Raw genomic sequence first — 19,168 nt, 5'->3', positions numbered from 1 at the left:
CAGTTTGCAGAATAAGAGCTGATGTTCTAAACATAGTACGATGGCAAGTTTAAAAAATTCGATTGTATAGCAAAAATTTACAATTTCAGATTTGAACTTGAGTTTTTTGATAAGCAGAAGTGGGAAAACTCGGATCATCTTCTTAAAAAAGAAATATCAGATAAAACTTTAAAAGAAATGGTGCTTGAGGGCGTAACTACTGAATTATGTGATTTCCAATACCTCACGTTATACTAAAGCAGTGAGACGATGCGTAAAATTAGATAAAGAAGCGTCAAACACAGTTTGTTGTCTAACCAAGAGAGATGGATTTCTTAGAGTCAGATTAGAATCCAGAAATCTTACTCACAATGTATCACTAAGTCCAAACATTGTCAGAAGTCAAGATAATAATGCGACTCGCCAGCCAAACTATGTTTTATTGTATGAAATGTGGTTACAGTTTGAGAGCTCAAAACACATTTAAAGGGAGGCTGTTTTGAGGGGTATTTTTCTCAGTTTTTAGAGGGGGGGCTCTTGCTTTTTAGGGGGGGGCTCCGCGATATTGAGGGGTGTGCCCATGCCCTTAGTAAGTCCGGCCCCTTTGGGTACGTGAACGATGCCACACGAACTAGAATAGCCAGATGTTATTCAAGGCCATGCAAGTAAAAGGATTCTGTAAATGACTGGCTGTCTTTTGAGAGTACGCAATATCAGAGAAATGGTTTGGTCTTAGACAAAAATCACCCCGAATAACTTTTTTAGCTTACATAGGATCGACGGGGACTTTTGGCATTTTATTTGCAATGCTAAACCCAAGATCTCTACAAAAATTCAGCTTTCCCAGAATTTTTGTTATTTGATCACTATTTTTATGTCTAAATTGACCGGGCTAAATGGTGTGTAACTAAAAAGACTTATCAAAAGAAAATGCCCATTTTTGTCATAAAAGTTATTACATAGCTTGTGTTTATCACTAAATTTAGAACCCCTGTCATTGTCTTGCTCCTAGTACATTTTCAAAGTATCAAATTATGAATATGCCTTGGTAAAGCAGTCCAAAACGCCATATACTTGAATCACCATTACAACTATAGGACTACTAGGTGAGTTCATTTTTTCAAAACTACACTCAAACAAGAAATAAAAAACACACTTTTTAAAATTTAAATTTTGTATATATAATGTTTTTGCATATGTTTAAGGCAATTTAGATAGGTTAATGTACAGAGCATATGTTTGTGTGTATTGAAAATTTGTGTGTGTAGATAGTTTATAAATTAACTACTTAAGCTGTCAATCAAGTATGAACTACTCATTCATGTCCAAATATTTCTAAGTTATCAAATTAAAATAGTTTTTTTTATTAATACTAAAAATATGTGTTTTCTATATAATATATTATATAGGCCATTTAAGAAAGTGCAGTGAAGTTTTCACACTTTTTTTTCTGTTTTAGTGTGTGAATTAACTAGCAAAATTGCTCAATTTCAAAGACCTGTATCTTTTTTAAAAACCAAATACACAAAACAATATATATAATATGTATAGTACTTGAATGGAATATTCAATTGGCCAAGAAATTTATTTTTAATTCCATCCCCTTTTGGTTTACAAGGGTCTAAAATTGTCATTTTTTGTCATTTTTCTGACCTTTGAGGGGCTGTAAGCAATAAAGGGTAAGCAAACACACAGCAACAGTTACATATTCTTATTAGCATGGTTCCAGTGATTAGTTTTTACCGTATTTCATTTTGTGTTTCCATCCCCTACGCGAGTTATCCCCCTTTAAAATGAGTAAAAATTTTACATTTGACCTTGAACTTTAACCTGTTGCCATTATTTTAATTATTAAGTTACAGCCACTTAACTCAGCAAGTAAGATTATCATCTTATGCACTTTAACATCAAAGCGTAAAATTAACTGTCATATATGTAATTCAAATAGATTTTGACCAAAATGCAAAGGTCTAAAAGTTCCATTTTTGACTGCGAAAATCACTTTTGATGACCCCTAAAAAATCAAGGGTTAAGGTTAGAGAAAAAACAAAAGTGGTTTTAAATATCATTTATACGCATCTTTTTGGGATATGAGTTTCAAAAAAATTAAAAATGATCGAGCGCACCCATCTGTTGAATCTATATGGAATGACCCTACTGAGATAGTGGTAAAACTAAAAGAACATTGTAAACTTTATATTAAGCTCTTTATCACTTCTAGTTTACTTACTTCTGTAACCTTGGAAAGGAGTGAAAAAATACCTTTGAAAAAATAGTGCAATACTTCAGACAATGAGCACCCTTTGGTAATTCTAATGTAAATGAAGATAGACAATGAGCACTTTTTTATATTTCTAATGTAAATGAGGATAAGTACCAAGGACCATAGGTCCCGGACAAAGCAGAATTTGCAAAGCATATATCTGTGAACCATTCCCATTTTTTATGGCAACTAATAGCATCGAATTACACACCCTTGCTTTCCTCTAAGTTTCCATCTTATCATTTCTCTTTTTTTTCTTTTTATAATATTATTCCTCTAACAAAAAGAATTGTGTTTGTCCCGAATGTGAGTATCCATTACAAGGTAACTTAAAATTTCTGCTCAACTACCAGCTTGTATCCAGCAAGGGATGATCAAGACTTTATGCCCCAATTAGCAAAGAAAGTTAATGTCATTGCAATCTTTTTTTTTTTTTTTAAATTTTATTGTAGATTTTATCAGGCTTATACCTATGTGTCCCACGCCACAGGCTTGGGTTGCCGTTCATCCCTTCAGTGGGTCGATAAAATGACCCACGTGTATGAATGTACCCAAATGTACCAAGCGTACTTGGGAACCGAACATTAAGGTTTCCGCGTTAGGCTGACCATCTAACCGGGACATCTGCCTTGCACCCCAGAACCCCTGGTCAGGAAAACTCAGTTGGGCACAGTAGGAATTGGCCGTCACGGGCTCTCGTGTCCAAGGGTTTGGTTTTGTGCTTATGTGTTCTTGCAGCATAGCTGTTCTGATGAGAGCGCAGTTACACCCTTATCCAAGTACAGTCAACTCTCGATAACTTCAAGTCCCGAAGGAGGACCGGCTAAAATGCTTGAGTTATTGGTAGTCCAAGTTATGGGAAGTTTCCACAACAGTCTTAAGAGTTTGGACCCGATGAAAACTTCGAGATAATGGAATATTCGAATTATAAGCTATGAGTTATCGAGATTCGACTGTATGTGAGGCCTTTGTAATTGATTGCACATTTTAAGTTTTAGATCACTTTGTGAGTGAATGTAAGCCAACCCCAATTCCAGGGTAAGTAGTGTTGTGCTGTGGAGTACCACAATCCTGCTAAACTGATTTTGTTAGTTCTTTTTGCTGCTTTAGTGTTTTTTTTTTTTTTTTTTTGTATCAGTTTTGCTAAGCAGATTTCAACTCAAGTTTCAAAAAAATTTCAGTTTTAATGGTTTTGAAAGTATTAGAACTGTTACAAAAATTGGTTATGTGACTTTTGCCTATCTCGAATACTTGCAATGCTTATTCCAGTAGGTATAATTTCTGGTAAATATAGTCATTAATACAGAAATTATAATTCTCAATGTACAGTATTTCTCTATGTTTTGCAGACAAGGGAAAATTTTGAAGCTACTTACAATGAAGCTGAACAACTTAAACAAAAAACATTAGAAGTAAGTTGCTTGGTTTCATTTATTTATTGAATGCATAAATTTACAATAATGCTGTACGATTTAAGATTTTTTTTTCTGCGCAAAAGTGCTTTTTTTTTTTTTTTTAAATTTCTTTTATGTTCATTCTGTTTATTGAGTGTATTTTTTTTTTTAAATGCCCATTTTGAGAAGTAATTATAAGAAGATAATGTATGTTTAATTTTTGCAGCTAAAATTACAGGGTGTCTACCCACCCTGTTTACTTTTGTATGCAGAAAACCTGAAATTTTTTAAAATTATAACCAGTTTCAAAAGATTTTTTTTCCTTTTTTTGCAGTTTAGTAAAATAAATTTGATCAGAAATTCATGCCAGTCAAAATTACTAAAAGAATATTTCTTTCCTCAAACCAGTTCTTCAACCCTGGCTTTTATTTTCTAGTTTCCCATATTCCAGTTTACCTTAGTGGTTGAGAAGTGTACACCCCCTAACAATGGTAGTTAGGTTGCTTCTGCAACTACTAAGTAAAAACTTTAGTTTTCCCATACCACTTATAGATAAGCTGTTCATAGTAACTAAGATAAGGGGGTAAACTAGTTTATAGATTATTGTTCAATTTCAGTGTTATACTTAGTTGTTTGCATAGTTCTTTATCTCTGTATAAATGTGTTTGTTAATTTATGTTCGAATGCTTTGGAAAAATTCCTCTTGAATCAGAGCCCAAACAAGCTAAAAATGTCAACAAAAAAAAAAAAGCTTTTCCACTGAAATGTTGTTTTGATTGGTAGAGAGCTCAGCTGTTGCACAAAGGGCTTTAGATATTTTGCTACTCTTAAAAGTCTGTTCAAAAAGCAGAGGTAGCAAATGTTGAATAGAATACAAATATCTATGGCCTAGTAAAATTGATGTTAAAGTGCATTGAAATTTTGGAAGCAAAATTGGGTTTCTTTATTTCGGTGGCATCAGAATGGCAAATTCTTTTAACAAGATTCCAATCTGGTGAACCAATGGCCCATTTCCTGTTTGATGTTTAACAATTTATTGAAGTGATTTCTTAAACATTCCCAAAGTTTCCCAAAAAACAAAGCCTGTTTTAAGGATGGACGAATATAATAGTTCGCAATATTTTTTTAAACAAAACGTGTATTAAATGTTACATAAGCACAACCAACCATTAAGAAAGTAGCTAAATTAACCTTTAAAAAAGCACCTGAAAAAATTTTGTTTGGGGTATGGAAAACCGGGAAAAGTCGGGGAAGTTAAAAATGTTTTTTTCGTAGACACCCTGGAAATATTTTTTGGAAACTTTTAAATAACAGGGATGAGATTTTTCCTATTTTTACTGGAATTCTCTGATTTTTTTTTAAACACTAAAACGGCCAGACGGTCATTTTAACCATAAAATTATTTAAATTGCACTCAAAATCTTTTGGTTTTGACTAATTCCTTTGATATGCTATGACTTTGTCTAAATATAGATAAACATCTTCCACAAAAAAATTCATCCATTTTTCTTATTTTGTTTCTATGCATATTTCGAATATACCTAGAACGGCCGACAGCGGTCAAAATGGCTGGGAGTTTCTTTTGTTTCTTTTTCTGTAGGATAATTCCATACGAAAGGCAGAAAAAGTTGTGATATTAAGTTTTTGTTCTTCAGTCATTCGTTTTTCATAGAAATATTTACTTTTGCAAAGTTTTAGAACTTTTCTTTTCTTGTTTTTCTAATGGCGTAAGTAAAATCTCCTCCATTGGATTTGAGCTAAGCGCACATGAAAAAGGTTTGAAACATTTTTTATTTATTTTATCTAAATGTTGCAAGTTAAACTGTACGAAGTACAATTTATATAAAAGTAACACAAATTGCTTTTCTTCGTTATATACATTTTTACACAAGATTTAGAGCTTATTTTAAGGAACGGTCAGTTTTACCTTCTCCCGCTGTTCTAGGTATAACGGAATACAGTCGAACCTGTTTATCTCGAACTTGCCTATCTCGAAAACCTCTCTATGTCGAAGTTTTTCATTTTCCCTGTACCATAAAGTATTAATTCAATGTTTCCCCCCATGTTTGTCTCGAAAGAAATTTTCTGAAAAACTGTATATCTCGAATTTCGACTAAAGTGTCTTTCTTGAATTCAATCCCCAACGATCTTTATTAACTGGAATTTTTAGACAAAAACCATTTTTCTTAATATTAGCAGTCACATAATGCTCCAGTATTAAAACTTTATGTACAAGAAGCAAGTTTTCCAGCTATTATATCCATTCAGAAACTGAGAGGAAGGAGACGTTGTTGATTAGTAAAATTGCTTCCAAAGTTTTACTTTCGAGTCATTGCTCGAATTTCTTATTTTTAGAACTTTTTTCAAAACCTCTGTGCCTCGAAACCTCCATATCTCGATTTTTTTCTTCTCTCCCGTAAAATTCGAGATATACAGGTTCGACTGTATCGGCTATCCTAGTGTTAATCATTCCTTCTCTTTGCCTTTTTCACGTCACACAATGCTCCTATTTCTCTTAAAATCTGAAAAGATTCCGATTTTTCTTAATTTTTGATCCTCCTATCCATTTACTTTTCTATTTTTTACTCTTCAGTGATTTCCCCTACAAACATTTTTGGGAAACATGCCAAACTGCATGCCTTGTTTGAGGTTTCGATCCTTTTGCACCCTGCAAATGTTTCAAGTATAAGTTTTTCAGGGTTCCTAGGGGTCATGGAAATCCTGAAAAGTCATGGGGGAAAAATAAGCAAATTTCAGGCCTGGAAAAGTTATGGAAAATTGAAATTTTCATTCCAGTCATGGAAATTTATTTAACGTCATGAAAAAATGTCCTGTGCAAAGAGAAAGTAACAGTATATTAAAGACAGCATTCAAAATCTAGAGTGACTGAACAGTATTGCACATATAAAAGTTATTAAAACTGGGAATTTGAATGATCCCAAAAACAAATCTGAATTTTGAAATCTCATTGCATCCACTTCTGTAGCAGCCCGCTTGTCTTTTTTTGCAATGTGATATTACTGCTTGGACATCTCTCTTTTTGAATTTACCACACACTCAAAAAACGCAACTCAATTGCATCAGAGTTCATTTCCATCACTCATAAAACCTTTAAGATAAACTGAAAATTTTAATGATAATTTGTTGAAGGCTTTAAAAAATAAAGATCTTTAGTCAGGGGATAAAATGCAGGAATAGAGGAATTCTAATACTTTGAAACAGTAGGGCCCAACATACAGCCCGTAAAAGTAATCCTTGCGACCCACTGCTACTTTCAATGTCATTAACCAAAAACAACGTTCTGGAATTTCTGAACCTATTAATTTGTATGCATTTGAAAATCTGCATGTAAGTGAGCAAGTACAATTGAATAAAAAGATTTATTCACATCAAAATTTAAAAAAAAAATGATTATCTTGTTTAGAAACATGAATTTACTGAAGAATGTGACTTTACAGGGGTGATTGTGTTCCAGTATTTTACTGGATTTCCGGTATTTTCATCTTGATTTCTGGTATCTTCATCTTTGAAAATACCGGAACTCTTATATTTTCAGAAAAACTCACTTTTGTAAAATTTTGGTTGATGTTTAATGAAATGTCGAAAGTCCGAATTGAAGACGTTTCGTTTGGTATAAAGCGTAAGCTCCCGTCATGTTTTGCAAGCTCTATGGTAATTATCGAAGAACAGCTGGGGTGGAAGACGGAATAAAGGCTAGACAAGATGAGGAAGGAGGGTTACTTGATATTTTCCCCCTTAATATTTTCTTTTCAAGATGACTAATAGCGTTTCTCTGTTGCACACCTTAATATGCACATGATGTAATTAGGGGTGCCCATTCCCCCTCCGGCTGCGATGGCACCCCTCAATTTTACCAAGCCCCCTTTTCCCTCAAGAATTGCCACCCACTAATAAAAAGACTTAAATTCTTCTAAATTAATTTCCCCAAAAGTTTCTGTGGTATAATCTGCCTCATAATCACCCCCCCCCCGACACAAACACATGAAAATCCTTGCTGTAGCTATTCACCAAGATGGTCTATGGCTTTTCTCGGTTGCAGATGCTTATGTAATAGTCTTTGCAGTCCCCCCCCCCTATAAAATGTTGAAATTTAACGACCTATATGTATCGAAAATATCGATATTTGGAGAGCGATATATCATGGTATTAAAATTCGCATATCGCCTAGCTCTATTGCACAGTGCTCATAATGCATGCTGCCCCTTTTGCCCCAAACTTATTTAATTCTGAAATCTTTATGCACTTTTAGTAAATGAATGTAATTAATGGTTAAGGATTCAGATACCGTGGAGGGAAATAAAACATTCTTTGAAAAATTTTAAGAAATGAGAAAAATTAAAAGAATTTAATTCCTTCCATGCACATAGACTCATTAAGTCCAATTAAAACTTCGAGTTTTAGCCCCAACAAATAATTATGCATATAAATAATGTGTGCATACACGTAATGTGTATATATATGCCCTTCAATACACTTTTCTTCTTGGGGGAAAAAAGTTCAGGTATTTTTTTTATGGAGTCACAATCACCCCTGGACTTTACTTTAAAGAACCAAAATATTGTCAAGTTATGAGGATGATTAAATATACTGTTAACACTGAAAGGCAACCTTTCAAGCAAATTTATTGAAACTTAGTAATGGCTTAGTCAAACTTTGTCCCATTCATTATCATTCTGCCTGTGAAAAATATAATTAGACATTTAAACATCATGATATTCCATTCACTATTTTTACTTTACTTAAGTTTATATGATGAAGACAAATGGGAATAGTTAAGTTTTTTAGATGTACACTGATATTTCTTCAATCAGAAGTAAGTGCTTTGATGCGGTAGGGGCATACAGGTAGAAGCTTTGCTAATGCTCATTTCCAAAAATTGGCAAGTTTGAAATTAAATACTATTAGAACTATTCTTTTCATGTAACAAGGTCATGAAATTTTTTATGAAGTCATAATAAAGTTTTAAAGTCATGATTTTTTTTTTCATCCAAACAGAGTATGAACACTGGTTTTTTAACATGTGCTACTTTAGATTTGCTTATTTTATTCATTATTTTAATAATTTAGTTATTTCTTTGATTTATTTTATTTGTTGGTTTCTTCATAAGGTTTGTTTGGTTGGTTACCTAATATTTTTGGTGAATTTGAAATGATTTAATTTTTATAGCCTGTTAAAATTTTTAGGGTTTCATGATTCTCATGATTAAATAAGGCAACTGTAAGTTGTACTTTTTATCCTAAAATAGTGTTATGAATATTTTAAAACTAAATACAAAGTTTCTCTCTAAGTTACATATCAATGAAAGGGAAAAGTATAACAAAAGTATGCCCTATCATATATTGGAAACTTCATCATATAGAAGCATTTGAAGTTTAACTCTTCAGGAAATTTGCTGTGCTCTCCAGCAGTTAATATTAGAACAAAGAATCTGTCATTATTTTCTATAGAAGATAACGTCATTTGAAACCCTTTAAACGAAAAAAAAGAAGAAAATTAAAAATTCTGCATTGTATCGCTCTTTTTCCAAATGAGCAATATGTTTAATATTAGAAGAATAATTAGTAAAGAAAAAATTTCATTTTGCCTTCAAAATTGCTAAATTAGCCTTTTTTCTTTTTTGAATATCCTGTCTTCCAGAGGCTAGTTTGATGCAGTTTTGGTGATCATTCATTTTCCTCGTGATTTTACGAAAAATTTTCGGATTTCCTCCTTTTTGCTCTCTGAAATAAACATCATATTTTTTTTCTCATGTTGTTATTTATTTATTTATTTATTTCAAATAGGGAAGTTTTCGATTTTTCAATTTTATTTTTATATGATAGAGTAACATGTATGAACATCATAGGTGAAAAAAATTTTGCGATACAATAAGTAGTTTTTTTAAAATTAATTTTTAAAGTTCAAGCCCTTGTGACATCAAATGGCATAGGAAGTGACGTCATGCGCTCTTCTGATAGGAGAGAAACGCTAGTGAACCGGTTCCCATGTCATGGGAGAAACCGAAGAACGTGCATTCGACTTTGAAGACGAAACGCAAAAGGCTTGTTTCCTCGCATTAAACTCCTTGCGTTTCTGGAACATTAAACCTCTCATCCTCTCGGAAATATTCGAATATCATCATTGATATTATTTGAGGAAGATTATTTAGATTGTGCTTTAACGAATCCGGCCTCCATAGTGTGTTCAAAAGGATTATTGAATTTCTAAAAAATAAAAATATCAGCGCGCTCAAAATGTCCCTAGCGAAAACAAGGGAGCTTCGGCGGAAGGCTGCCCATTCGCGCCCTGTGATGTAGGCTCGTGACGTTTCAGAAGAGCGCACTTTTGCCCGTGGATTTTTAAAAATTCATTAAAAATCAACCACGGTGTTTTAAAATTTGGCGATGGTGAATTTTTTAGTTTTGACGGTCAATTAACAATATCCAATAGCCAAAATACGAACATTTAATAGGTTGCAACTTCCCTATTTGTCTATTTTATGTTTTGCAAGGTGTAGGAATTAACTGCATTACCTAAAGGACAAAGCCAAATCAAGTTGAAGTTTGGCACCAGTTGTTCATCATTATCTAAAGGATGAATCTTTTAACTTTAGAGCTGATTAATAATAGTTGAATGAACGTGCAGGAATCTTTATTTTTCCAAATATGTTACATTATCACTTACTTCTCCCCTGTCAACTATTTATTCAAACTTTTTGAATTTGGTTGAATTTTTTCATGGTTATATTTATTGTTATTTAATGGTGTTGAATTTTTCATTATTTTTTTTATTAATGTTGATTACTTGTAGAAAGCCCAGGATCCTGGTACATTAAATAAAATGTATACAAGACAGGGTTATTTGTTCTTAATGGAAAAGAGTGAGTTCATTTTCTTTTAAAAATATTGACAACTTTTATTTAGACCTTTTGTCTGCTTATTTGTAATGACATATATATATATATATATATATATATATATGTATGTATGTATGTATGTATGTATATATATATATATATATATATATATATATATATATGTGTGTGTGTGTGTATATATATGTATATATATATATATATATATATATATATATATATATATTATAAGTGAAACTTATTAGTTTTATCACATATTTAAATACATTGGACTGTTGACAGGTCATAATAGTCATTAAAGTTCAGAAAGATTCACAAAAACTTAAAATAGTTTCTTAGTTAATTATAGTAAAGATTCAAAATTTATTAACCTAGTGGAGGAATATGATTCTTTGCGAGATTTTTTCTTTTTATAAGAACAGTTTTGAGAATGTTACTGTTAATCTTGAATAAATATTAACTTTCATTCATTCAAAAAGGAAAAAATAGTATTTCATATATTGATCGCAAAATCTCACTTTCCAAAAGTTTTTTCCTATTTATATTGTGAAAGAGAAAAATTGAAATGTATAGAAAATGTTCTTTAATAACTAAAGCATAATTAAGTTGTAAAGAAATGTTAAACACATGACTCCTTCATTATACAAATTTTGTGTAATGAATATTTGTTACCCAATGTTCTAAATCAAAGTGGTTTTAACTCATTATTTACTGTTAGTTTTGGAAGTTTTTAAAATGTGTTTACTATTCTTATTAACTAATTTAGGCAACAACTAATCAGCCATAATGCATTTTTCTCTATAAACCAAGGTCTTTTAGAAATAGAAATGTAATTTAACCCTTTAAATCCAAACAAGACTTGATGTCTACTGTTTTTTTTTTTCAATTGAATTACTCTTGGAATACTTATCAATAATTAATGTTTTAATAGTTAGTTTCAAAACATGTTATTAAGCATATTGTTAGATTTTTTTTTTTTTTTTTGCAAGGATGACTGTTTAAATACTTGCATTTTATCTTCATTAACTATGGACTATTGATTTGCATTAAAACTTTTATTTGTGTTTTTTTTCTGAATTTTTTTTATTCATGTAAATAGATATGGTATCACTCATTTTACTTCCATGATTTCTTAGAACCTTTGACAACCACATGGACTAAGCATTTCTGTCAGTATCAAAAGTATCAAAAGAAATTCTCTATGATGCCATATTCCCAAACAGTAGGGAAAATTGTAAGTTTATTTTATTATTTTTTGTAGTTTGAAAAATTAATTTGTTTACTGTTTTTCTGATGCAGTATGCCTTAAACAGCTTAAAAATTACCATAACACACCCATGAAATATACTTTTTTCCCCGGAGCATCACTTTTTTTGGCAGTCCCCCATTTTCCTTGTTAGTGATTTTCCTTCATTTTTAAAAATTTAGCTGGTTTATTTTTTAAAGCACTACTACAGACTTTCTAAAAATCAAGCACGACAAAAGTAGTAAAAAATTTCCCCTAATCAGAGATTTACCTTTCCATTAATTTTTAATTTACCCAAAAGTACAAAATATTGTGTTAGTTCGTGAAATACACCGCCAGCTCAGTCATTTCCAGCCGAGGACTGCAGTTTCGTGCTTATTAGCACTCATCAGCCCGGCATAGGAAAGTGACTGAGCTGGAGATGGAAAACCTCTTAAGGAAGCCAAGAGTGCGAAACAAACTGGTAGCTAATATAGAATTAGCAGACCAGACGAGTGACCGAAGCAATGGTTCGGTTCAACTCGAAGATTGAACGCGAGGCATGGTATATTCAGTAAATTACCGCCCATTAGCCAGGGCTAAAGCAGAAATACGTGAAATACACCGCCAGCTCAGTCATTTCCAGCCGAGGACTGCAGTTTCGTGCTTATTAGCACTCATCAGCCCGGCATAGGAAAGTGACTGAGCTGGAGATGGAAAACCTCTTAAGGAAGCCAAGAGTGCGAAACAAACTGGTAGCTAATATAGAATTAGCAGACCAGACGAGTGACCGAAGCAATGGTTCGGTTAAGCACGAAAATGTAGTCCTCGGCTGGAAATGACTGAGCTGGCGGTGTAATTCACGTATTTCTGCTTTAGCCCTGGCTAATGGGCGGTAATTTACTGAATATACCATGCCTCGCGTTCAATCTTCGAGTTGAACCGAACCATTGCTTCGGTCACTCGTCTGGTCTGATAATTCTATATTAGCTACCAGTTTGTTTCGCACTCTGGCTTCCTTAAGAGGTTTTCCATCTCCAGCTCAGTCACTTTCCTATGCCGGGCTGATGAGTGCTAATAAGCACGAAACTGCAGTCCTCGGCTGGAAATGACTGAGCTAGAGGTGTATTTCACGTATTTCTGCTTTAGCCCTGGCTAATGGGCGGTAATTTACTGAATATTGTGTTAGTTATTTTTGATATTGACCACAGTGGCTAGATGAAAATACATTTCTAGAAATATTTTATTTATTAAAAAGTTCTTTTGACTTTCTTTTTCCATACTTCTTATAAAAGAATGCATATTTTTGCATCTGTGCTTGAAACTGGATTTTTATCTTCTTTTCGCTCCCCCCCCCCCCACTTTCGATTATTATTAAACTTTGTAGAAAGGATAGTAAATATGATTTGTGTCTATTTTCATTAAAACCTCATTTCAGAAGTGTTTAAACAAAACAGTAATCATTTGGAAAGCAAGTTTTCAAATGTTGTGATGCAAATATGATGCAAAATCTTAACTAGTATTTTTTCAACAACGTGGAGCAATGGACATTGGCGGTTGTTAATGCTGTATACATAGCTGCCAAGTGCTCCGTTTTTCCCGGAGTTCCTCCGATTTTTATTGCGTACTCCGAAAATCCGATTTATTCCAAAAAACTCCGTTTTTTGACTTTGCTTGTACACTTTTCGATTTCTGAGGAAAAAGAAGAAATTTCCCTATCCTGCAAAGTAGGAATTGTGCACAAACTCAACAAAAGAGGAGGCAATTTGATGCCCTGGAAGCATTAGTGTCAAGATAAACACTGAGTGGGAGCGCCAATCGATCGGAGAACATCGTTTTTTCATTGAGCATTTCAGCTACGTGCAAAACGTAGCCGCCATGTTTGGTCATTCAGAAGATGGAAGTAGACGATGCTTAAGTGCTTTCGTTTTCAAAGACAAAGCAGAATTGGGGGTTTCTTTTAACTACAAACTAATGAAAAGCAGCAAAATGTGCTGCAAAATGTTTTTTTTTTTTTTTTTTTTTGGTTATTTTAAATAATTTCATTGAGAAATGAAAACAATTATACTATTTAAAATTTCATCTTATCCCTATTGCTTCAGACACGAATGTGCTAAAGATTCTCAATTAAATTGTAGTTTCATGGGGATTTTTTATTTTCAAATTATTTTCATGCAACAAATTTAAAATTTTATACCTGAATTTTTAACTTAGTCGCCATATTTGGTCATTTGCGAGATTTAAGTACACAAAACTCTTAAAGTGGCCAAGTTTTCAAAATCGGAATTAGATGTTTATTGCAATGCAAATTGCTATTGAAAGTAATGCGAAATGAGCTTCTTTTTTTTTTTCGGAAAATTCTGAAAATTTTTTCTTGAAAAATGAAATTTTTTTTTTCTTCAGAATATTATGTTATCTTCATTTGTTTGGATGCTAATGTACTAAAAACTGTCTATTTCGTCTAGATTTTAGTTTTTTTTAAGGATTATTAATTATTTATAATTACTTTTAATGCAACAAATTCAAAAATCTATCATCTTAAATTTTTTGCATTGTTGCCATGTTTGGTCATTTGCAACATATAAGTGGACAAGACTATTAATAGCCTAAGTTTCCGAAAACAGAATTGGATGTTTGTCTCAATGCAAACTATTAAAAATAACAAAAGGCAAAAAGTTATGGTTTTTTTTTAATTATTTTTTTTGAAAGGGAAATTTTATCTGTATTTGATCCTTATTTGCCTCGGAGGCTTTGTTATAAGCTGAAACCATTGCATCTAAAATGAAGGTTCATGCTGACTTCTCATTTATTTATTTATTTATTTATTTATTTTAATAAATCAGAAACCTATTTTAACTTGAATTTTCCATGTACAAAAAAAGTATTGAATGACTATTTTAAAATGTGTGAAGTCCCTGCTGTTCATTTTAATTTTTATTGTTATTGAAATGAAGTGTATGAAATTATTTTCTATTCTCCTAAAATTAAGTCAATTTTCTTAAAGTTAGATTTTAAAAGTGACAGAAGATTTTGATATTTATATAGTGCACAGTAATGAAAGGTTTGCCTTTGTATTGAATTTGAATGTTTGATTTTTGTGTGAAGTCTATTCTCATTTCTTAATCTATTCTTCAATACATATGACATGGTTTTGTGTCCTTAAAGGGTATGAAAAAGTAACTGGATTATCTAGTGCATCGCAAGTGTAAATTTTTAGCTTTAATTTTAAAAAAGGTTGTTATGAGCTTGTAAATTTTCTATGTTTATTGACTGAAATAATATTTCATGTTTTACCACCTACAAAAAGTTTGATATTATCTAAATCTCTGTTACACACTTTGATTAATTTAAAAAAAAATAATTATAAATAAATAAATAAAAATCCAATATTAGCTTATCATTCCAGAAAGAGGATTTTGTGGTTATTTGTTTTTAAAATTACACAATTACACAAACTTTTATTTAGTCGATAGGCAAAGGGTTTTTTATCTAAAGAGTTAATGTCATCAATAAATTTTTGCTTGATGAATTTATATTTCCAACGGCATTTTCTTCCTGACTTGAAAACGCCATACATCTCGAGATCATCAATGTTTTTGTTTCTTCCTTCGCTTAGCATGAGTCATCCTTCCTCAGTACCAGGCCTGAAGAAGCAGCAGAGCTACTCTCTGTTACTTTCGCGAGGACCCGGTTGTACCTTGGCACACTGCTAATTTCTAAGAATCTATTTTTAGCAAACACGTTTTTGTAATCTCTAGTAGTAACTTTCATCACTAAATTGTGCCATAGTAACCAGGATTGCCAAATTTAAGAACAGTAATTATGGCACAGGCTTCTAAAGGTGAAGGGGGGGGATATTTTTGTGAGGTAATTACTGTTTATGGTGTATTTTTAAGAGGTGATAAACAATCATGTTTCAATAGCTTTCGAAAGATTCCTCTCAATATGTTTATCGGTAAGGACATTTTTGGAGGAACTATAACTCAAAGAATAAAGCAAGCAATATAACTAAGTTCAGTATGCAGATCGATGTTGATAGGAACAGGTGCTAATTAGTTTAGTCACATTTTTCATTTTACTTATTTTTTTTGGCCTTTAAATACTGTCTCGTATTGCAAAATATTGTTATTAGTTAGAATGCGGGACCTAAGCCTTCCTGTATGGAAGATCCCCAGGACGTGGGACAATTTTTCAAAATACAGGACTGTCACTTGAAATCTGGGAGGTCTGGCAACCCTGATAATAACAATCAACATCAAATGAGTTAAATTGATGGTTTTGTGTGAGAAAGAAAATTTCATGACTCCAAAATAAATATTCTCTAATATCTATTTTATTTTTTGTCTTAGTATTTGTAAAACAAATCAACTGAATTTTATTTTGTTATGAAAAAGAAGTACAGTTGGACCTCCTCCATATATGGAAGTAGCAAACTGCCGGAAAAAAATTCGATATACAGAAATTTGGATGTATAGAAACGATCTTAGTTTATCATAAAAAAATCTCCTAAAACATTATAATTAAAGCTAATTTTCATGTGAAACCCAATTTCAAATTAATACGAGCATTAGATTAAATGAAAGTTAAGAGTAAAGAGATGAATCTGTATGAAAGATTTATTGAATATTACATACCTTTCAAAAACCAAAATAATCCAGACAGCAGTTAAATGATCATATACTACTTTTTAAAAAACTACGAATATCTTGGCGAACAGCCTGTTTTATAGAATGTTCACCAAAAAAATGTTCACATTTATTTAGTCCACTAAACACTTCATCAGGAACATTTTCCACAAATTGCAGGCCATGACGTATTGTTTCAAATACTTCTCGCATTTCGTTGTCTGATGGCTTGGATATGTTTGCATATTCAATTTCTTCTATTTCTTGGATTTCCTTTTCAGTGCCAGTAACTGAACTTAATATATCTTCAACTGTAGGAAAATTGGCTACAATCAACCTATCATCGACGGTCAGAAATTCATTAAGATGAATGCCATCTGTGATATGCCCTTGGGAGTGCAGAGTTTCCCATTGTTGTTGGATGTGCGGGAACACGTCTCACTCTCCAATTTCTGGCAAAATATCAAACCCAGCTTTTGCGAAACAGTTTCTTATTGTTGATTCTAAAACGTCATTTTCCCACTCTTTGGCTAATTCTGCCACGCATATCCTCAGATCAATCACCTTATGTAAATTTGTCTCTTTGTTTTCTAATGTCCAGAGGAGTCGTCGAAGAATGCATTTTTGGTAATGAAGTTTCAGGTTTTTTATGACACTCTGGTCCATTGGTTGTAATTTTGAAGTGGTGTTCGGGGGAAGAAAAGGCAAATTCACATTTGAGTTTTGAAGACACATTGGGATGGGCAGCACACTTGTCTACAATCAAAGCAATTTTTCTGTTTTGATTGCGCATTTTTCTTTCCAATTTTGAAATCCACTCTTCAAAAGTGTTTTTAGTCATCCGTGACTTCTTATTGGATGGTAGTCAACCTCTAAAGATGTTACATTTTTGAACACTCTTGGATTCTTGCTCTTACATATGACCAATAAACGAAGTTTCTCTTTGCCACTCATGTTAGCACCAACAAGTACAATTATTCTGTCTTTACTACTTTTGCCACTGTGACAGTCATCGTCTTTTAAAGTTAAAGTTTTGTTTGGTAAACATTTGTAAAAAAAGTCCCATTTCATCAACGTTGAAAATATTATCAGACTGAATCTTTCAGGATTTTTTTCAACTCATTGTTTCTCCAGTCATCACAAACTTAGTCATCCATACTTCTGCTTTCTCTAGAAACAACCTTTTCTTTGATTGTATGCTTTTTCTTAAATTTGTCGAGCCACCCAGAACTGGCTGGAAATTCATCACATCCAAAATGCTTTGCATACTCCAACACCTTTTCTTTGATGAGTAGACCAGATATTGCAAATTTTGGTCTCGAACAATCTTGATCCACTTCAAGACTGCCTCACCCACTGTTTCATAACTGCATGCTTTTGAACGTTTTTTATTGGGCTCAATATTTTCATATGATTTCATTACAGCATTTCGGTTTTATATGATAGTTGATACAGTGCTTGGGGGAATACCAAATTTAACAGAAATGTCTTTTTTTTTCATACCACAATCTACGTCCCTCAACAAATCCACTTTATCTGCAACACTAAGGGATTTTCTTTTCAACATTGTAATCGAGAGGGAAAACAAAATCAAATCGAATTGGCAAAGCACTAGTTAGAACAATTTTAACTGAAACTAAGCAATAAACATGGAGACAGGAATCACCATCAGACAAAAGGGATAGCAATAAATTGGTTTTTCAATAGGACAGGTCACAACCAAAATTCGAAAACGAGTACGGGTGGGTGGGAGTCCCGTGCGATTTCACAATGGAGAAACAACGTGATTGTCCACCCTAGGGGTCCATCCTTCAACTCCAACTGATTGTGGGGTTTGCGGTGACCTTTTCTGACCTTCTCTTTTCTCCAAACTTTCATTTTTCGCGAGGTAAATTTCTAAAATAAGGGAAAATCTCCAATTAGGCTTCAAAAAAAAAAAAAAAAATCGATATATGGAGATTTTTTTGATATATAGAAAGTTTTTCTATGTAATGAACATGCAGATTGCCAAAATTTTGATATATAGAAAATTTTCGATGCATGGAAGTTCGATATATGGAGGTCCGACTGTACTTTAAATATTTTGGTTACAAAAAAATAATGATAATGCATCTACACTCACTGCCAAAAGTTAAGCACGGAGAGGAAGATGAAATTTCCGGAATTCAATCCGAATAGGAGTGGTTGAAATTCGCTGCAGATGTAGATAGAAGTATGCAAATAAGTTAGGTAACAGCCAATCATGGCTTTGTGTCAAAAAATATACAAAAAAGGCAGTCGTATATGAAGGGAGTATTGTGAAGGGTTACAGGAGTTGCTTGTAAGTGTTGAAAAAAGGTCTTTAGAACTTTCATACAATTTGTTTTTAAGACTGTCTTGTTTGTATGGCTTCCAGAAAAGGAATACAAGATTATGAGCAAAGAACGCATTGAAGCAGGACTGTCAATCACAGATATTGCTCTTTTCTTTGATGTTGATCACTCCTTCCTTTCATGATTATGGAAACAATGTCTAAAGAGCCAAACATGTGATGGATCGGCCAAGAGTTACGCACCCCACAGAAGATCAATATATTGCTGTTGTGGCCAAGCGGAACCGTAGAGCAGCCTCTACTTGTTGGACATCTATGATTGCAGAGGCCATTGGTTAGACGATATCTGCCAGTACTGTGAGCCAAAGGCTTCACATGAATGGGCTGTATGCTCGGGTACAACGAATTTGTGTTCCTCTCTCCGTCCAATCCAGAGGGGTACGATTAAAGTGGTGCTGCCAACATCAGTTGGACTGTGTCTGATTAGAGCAATGTT

The 19,168-nt window shown here is 32.8% G+C and overlaps 1 protein-coding gene across 2 annotated transcripts in view; it reads left to right on the top strand.

Moving 5' to 3' along the window:
- LOC129218028 (rho GTPase-activating protein 26-like) overlaps positions 1 to 19,168 on the top strand; it is a 194,818-nt gene that overhangs the window by 73,723 nt on the left and 101,927 nt on the right. For both annotated transcript variants that reach the window (XM_054852207.1, XM_054852206.1), the window contains 3 exons: positions 3,592 to 3,654; positions 10,448 to 10,517; positions 11,648 to 11,745. In XM_054852207.1, the coding sequence (XP_054708182.1) occupies positions 3,592 to 3,654; positions 10,448 to 10,517; positions 11,648 to 11,745 (231 nt within the window). The remainder of the gene's footprint in view (positions 1 to 3,591; positions 3,655 to 10,447; positions 10,518 to 11,647; positions 11,746 to 19,168) is intronic.

Source organism: Uloborus diversus, chromosome 3 (assembly GCF_026930045.1).
Source record: "Uloborus diversus isolate 005 chromosome 3, Udiv.v.3.1, whole genome shotgun sequence".
In the NCBI taxonomy this organism is placed as follows: Eukaryota; Metazoa; Arthropoda; class Arachnida; order Araneae; family Uloboridae; genus Uloborus; species Uloborus diversus.
Note: the sequence above shows the minus strand (reverse complement) of the source record. Positions and strands in the feature narration are given on the sequence as shown.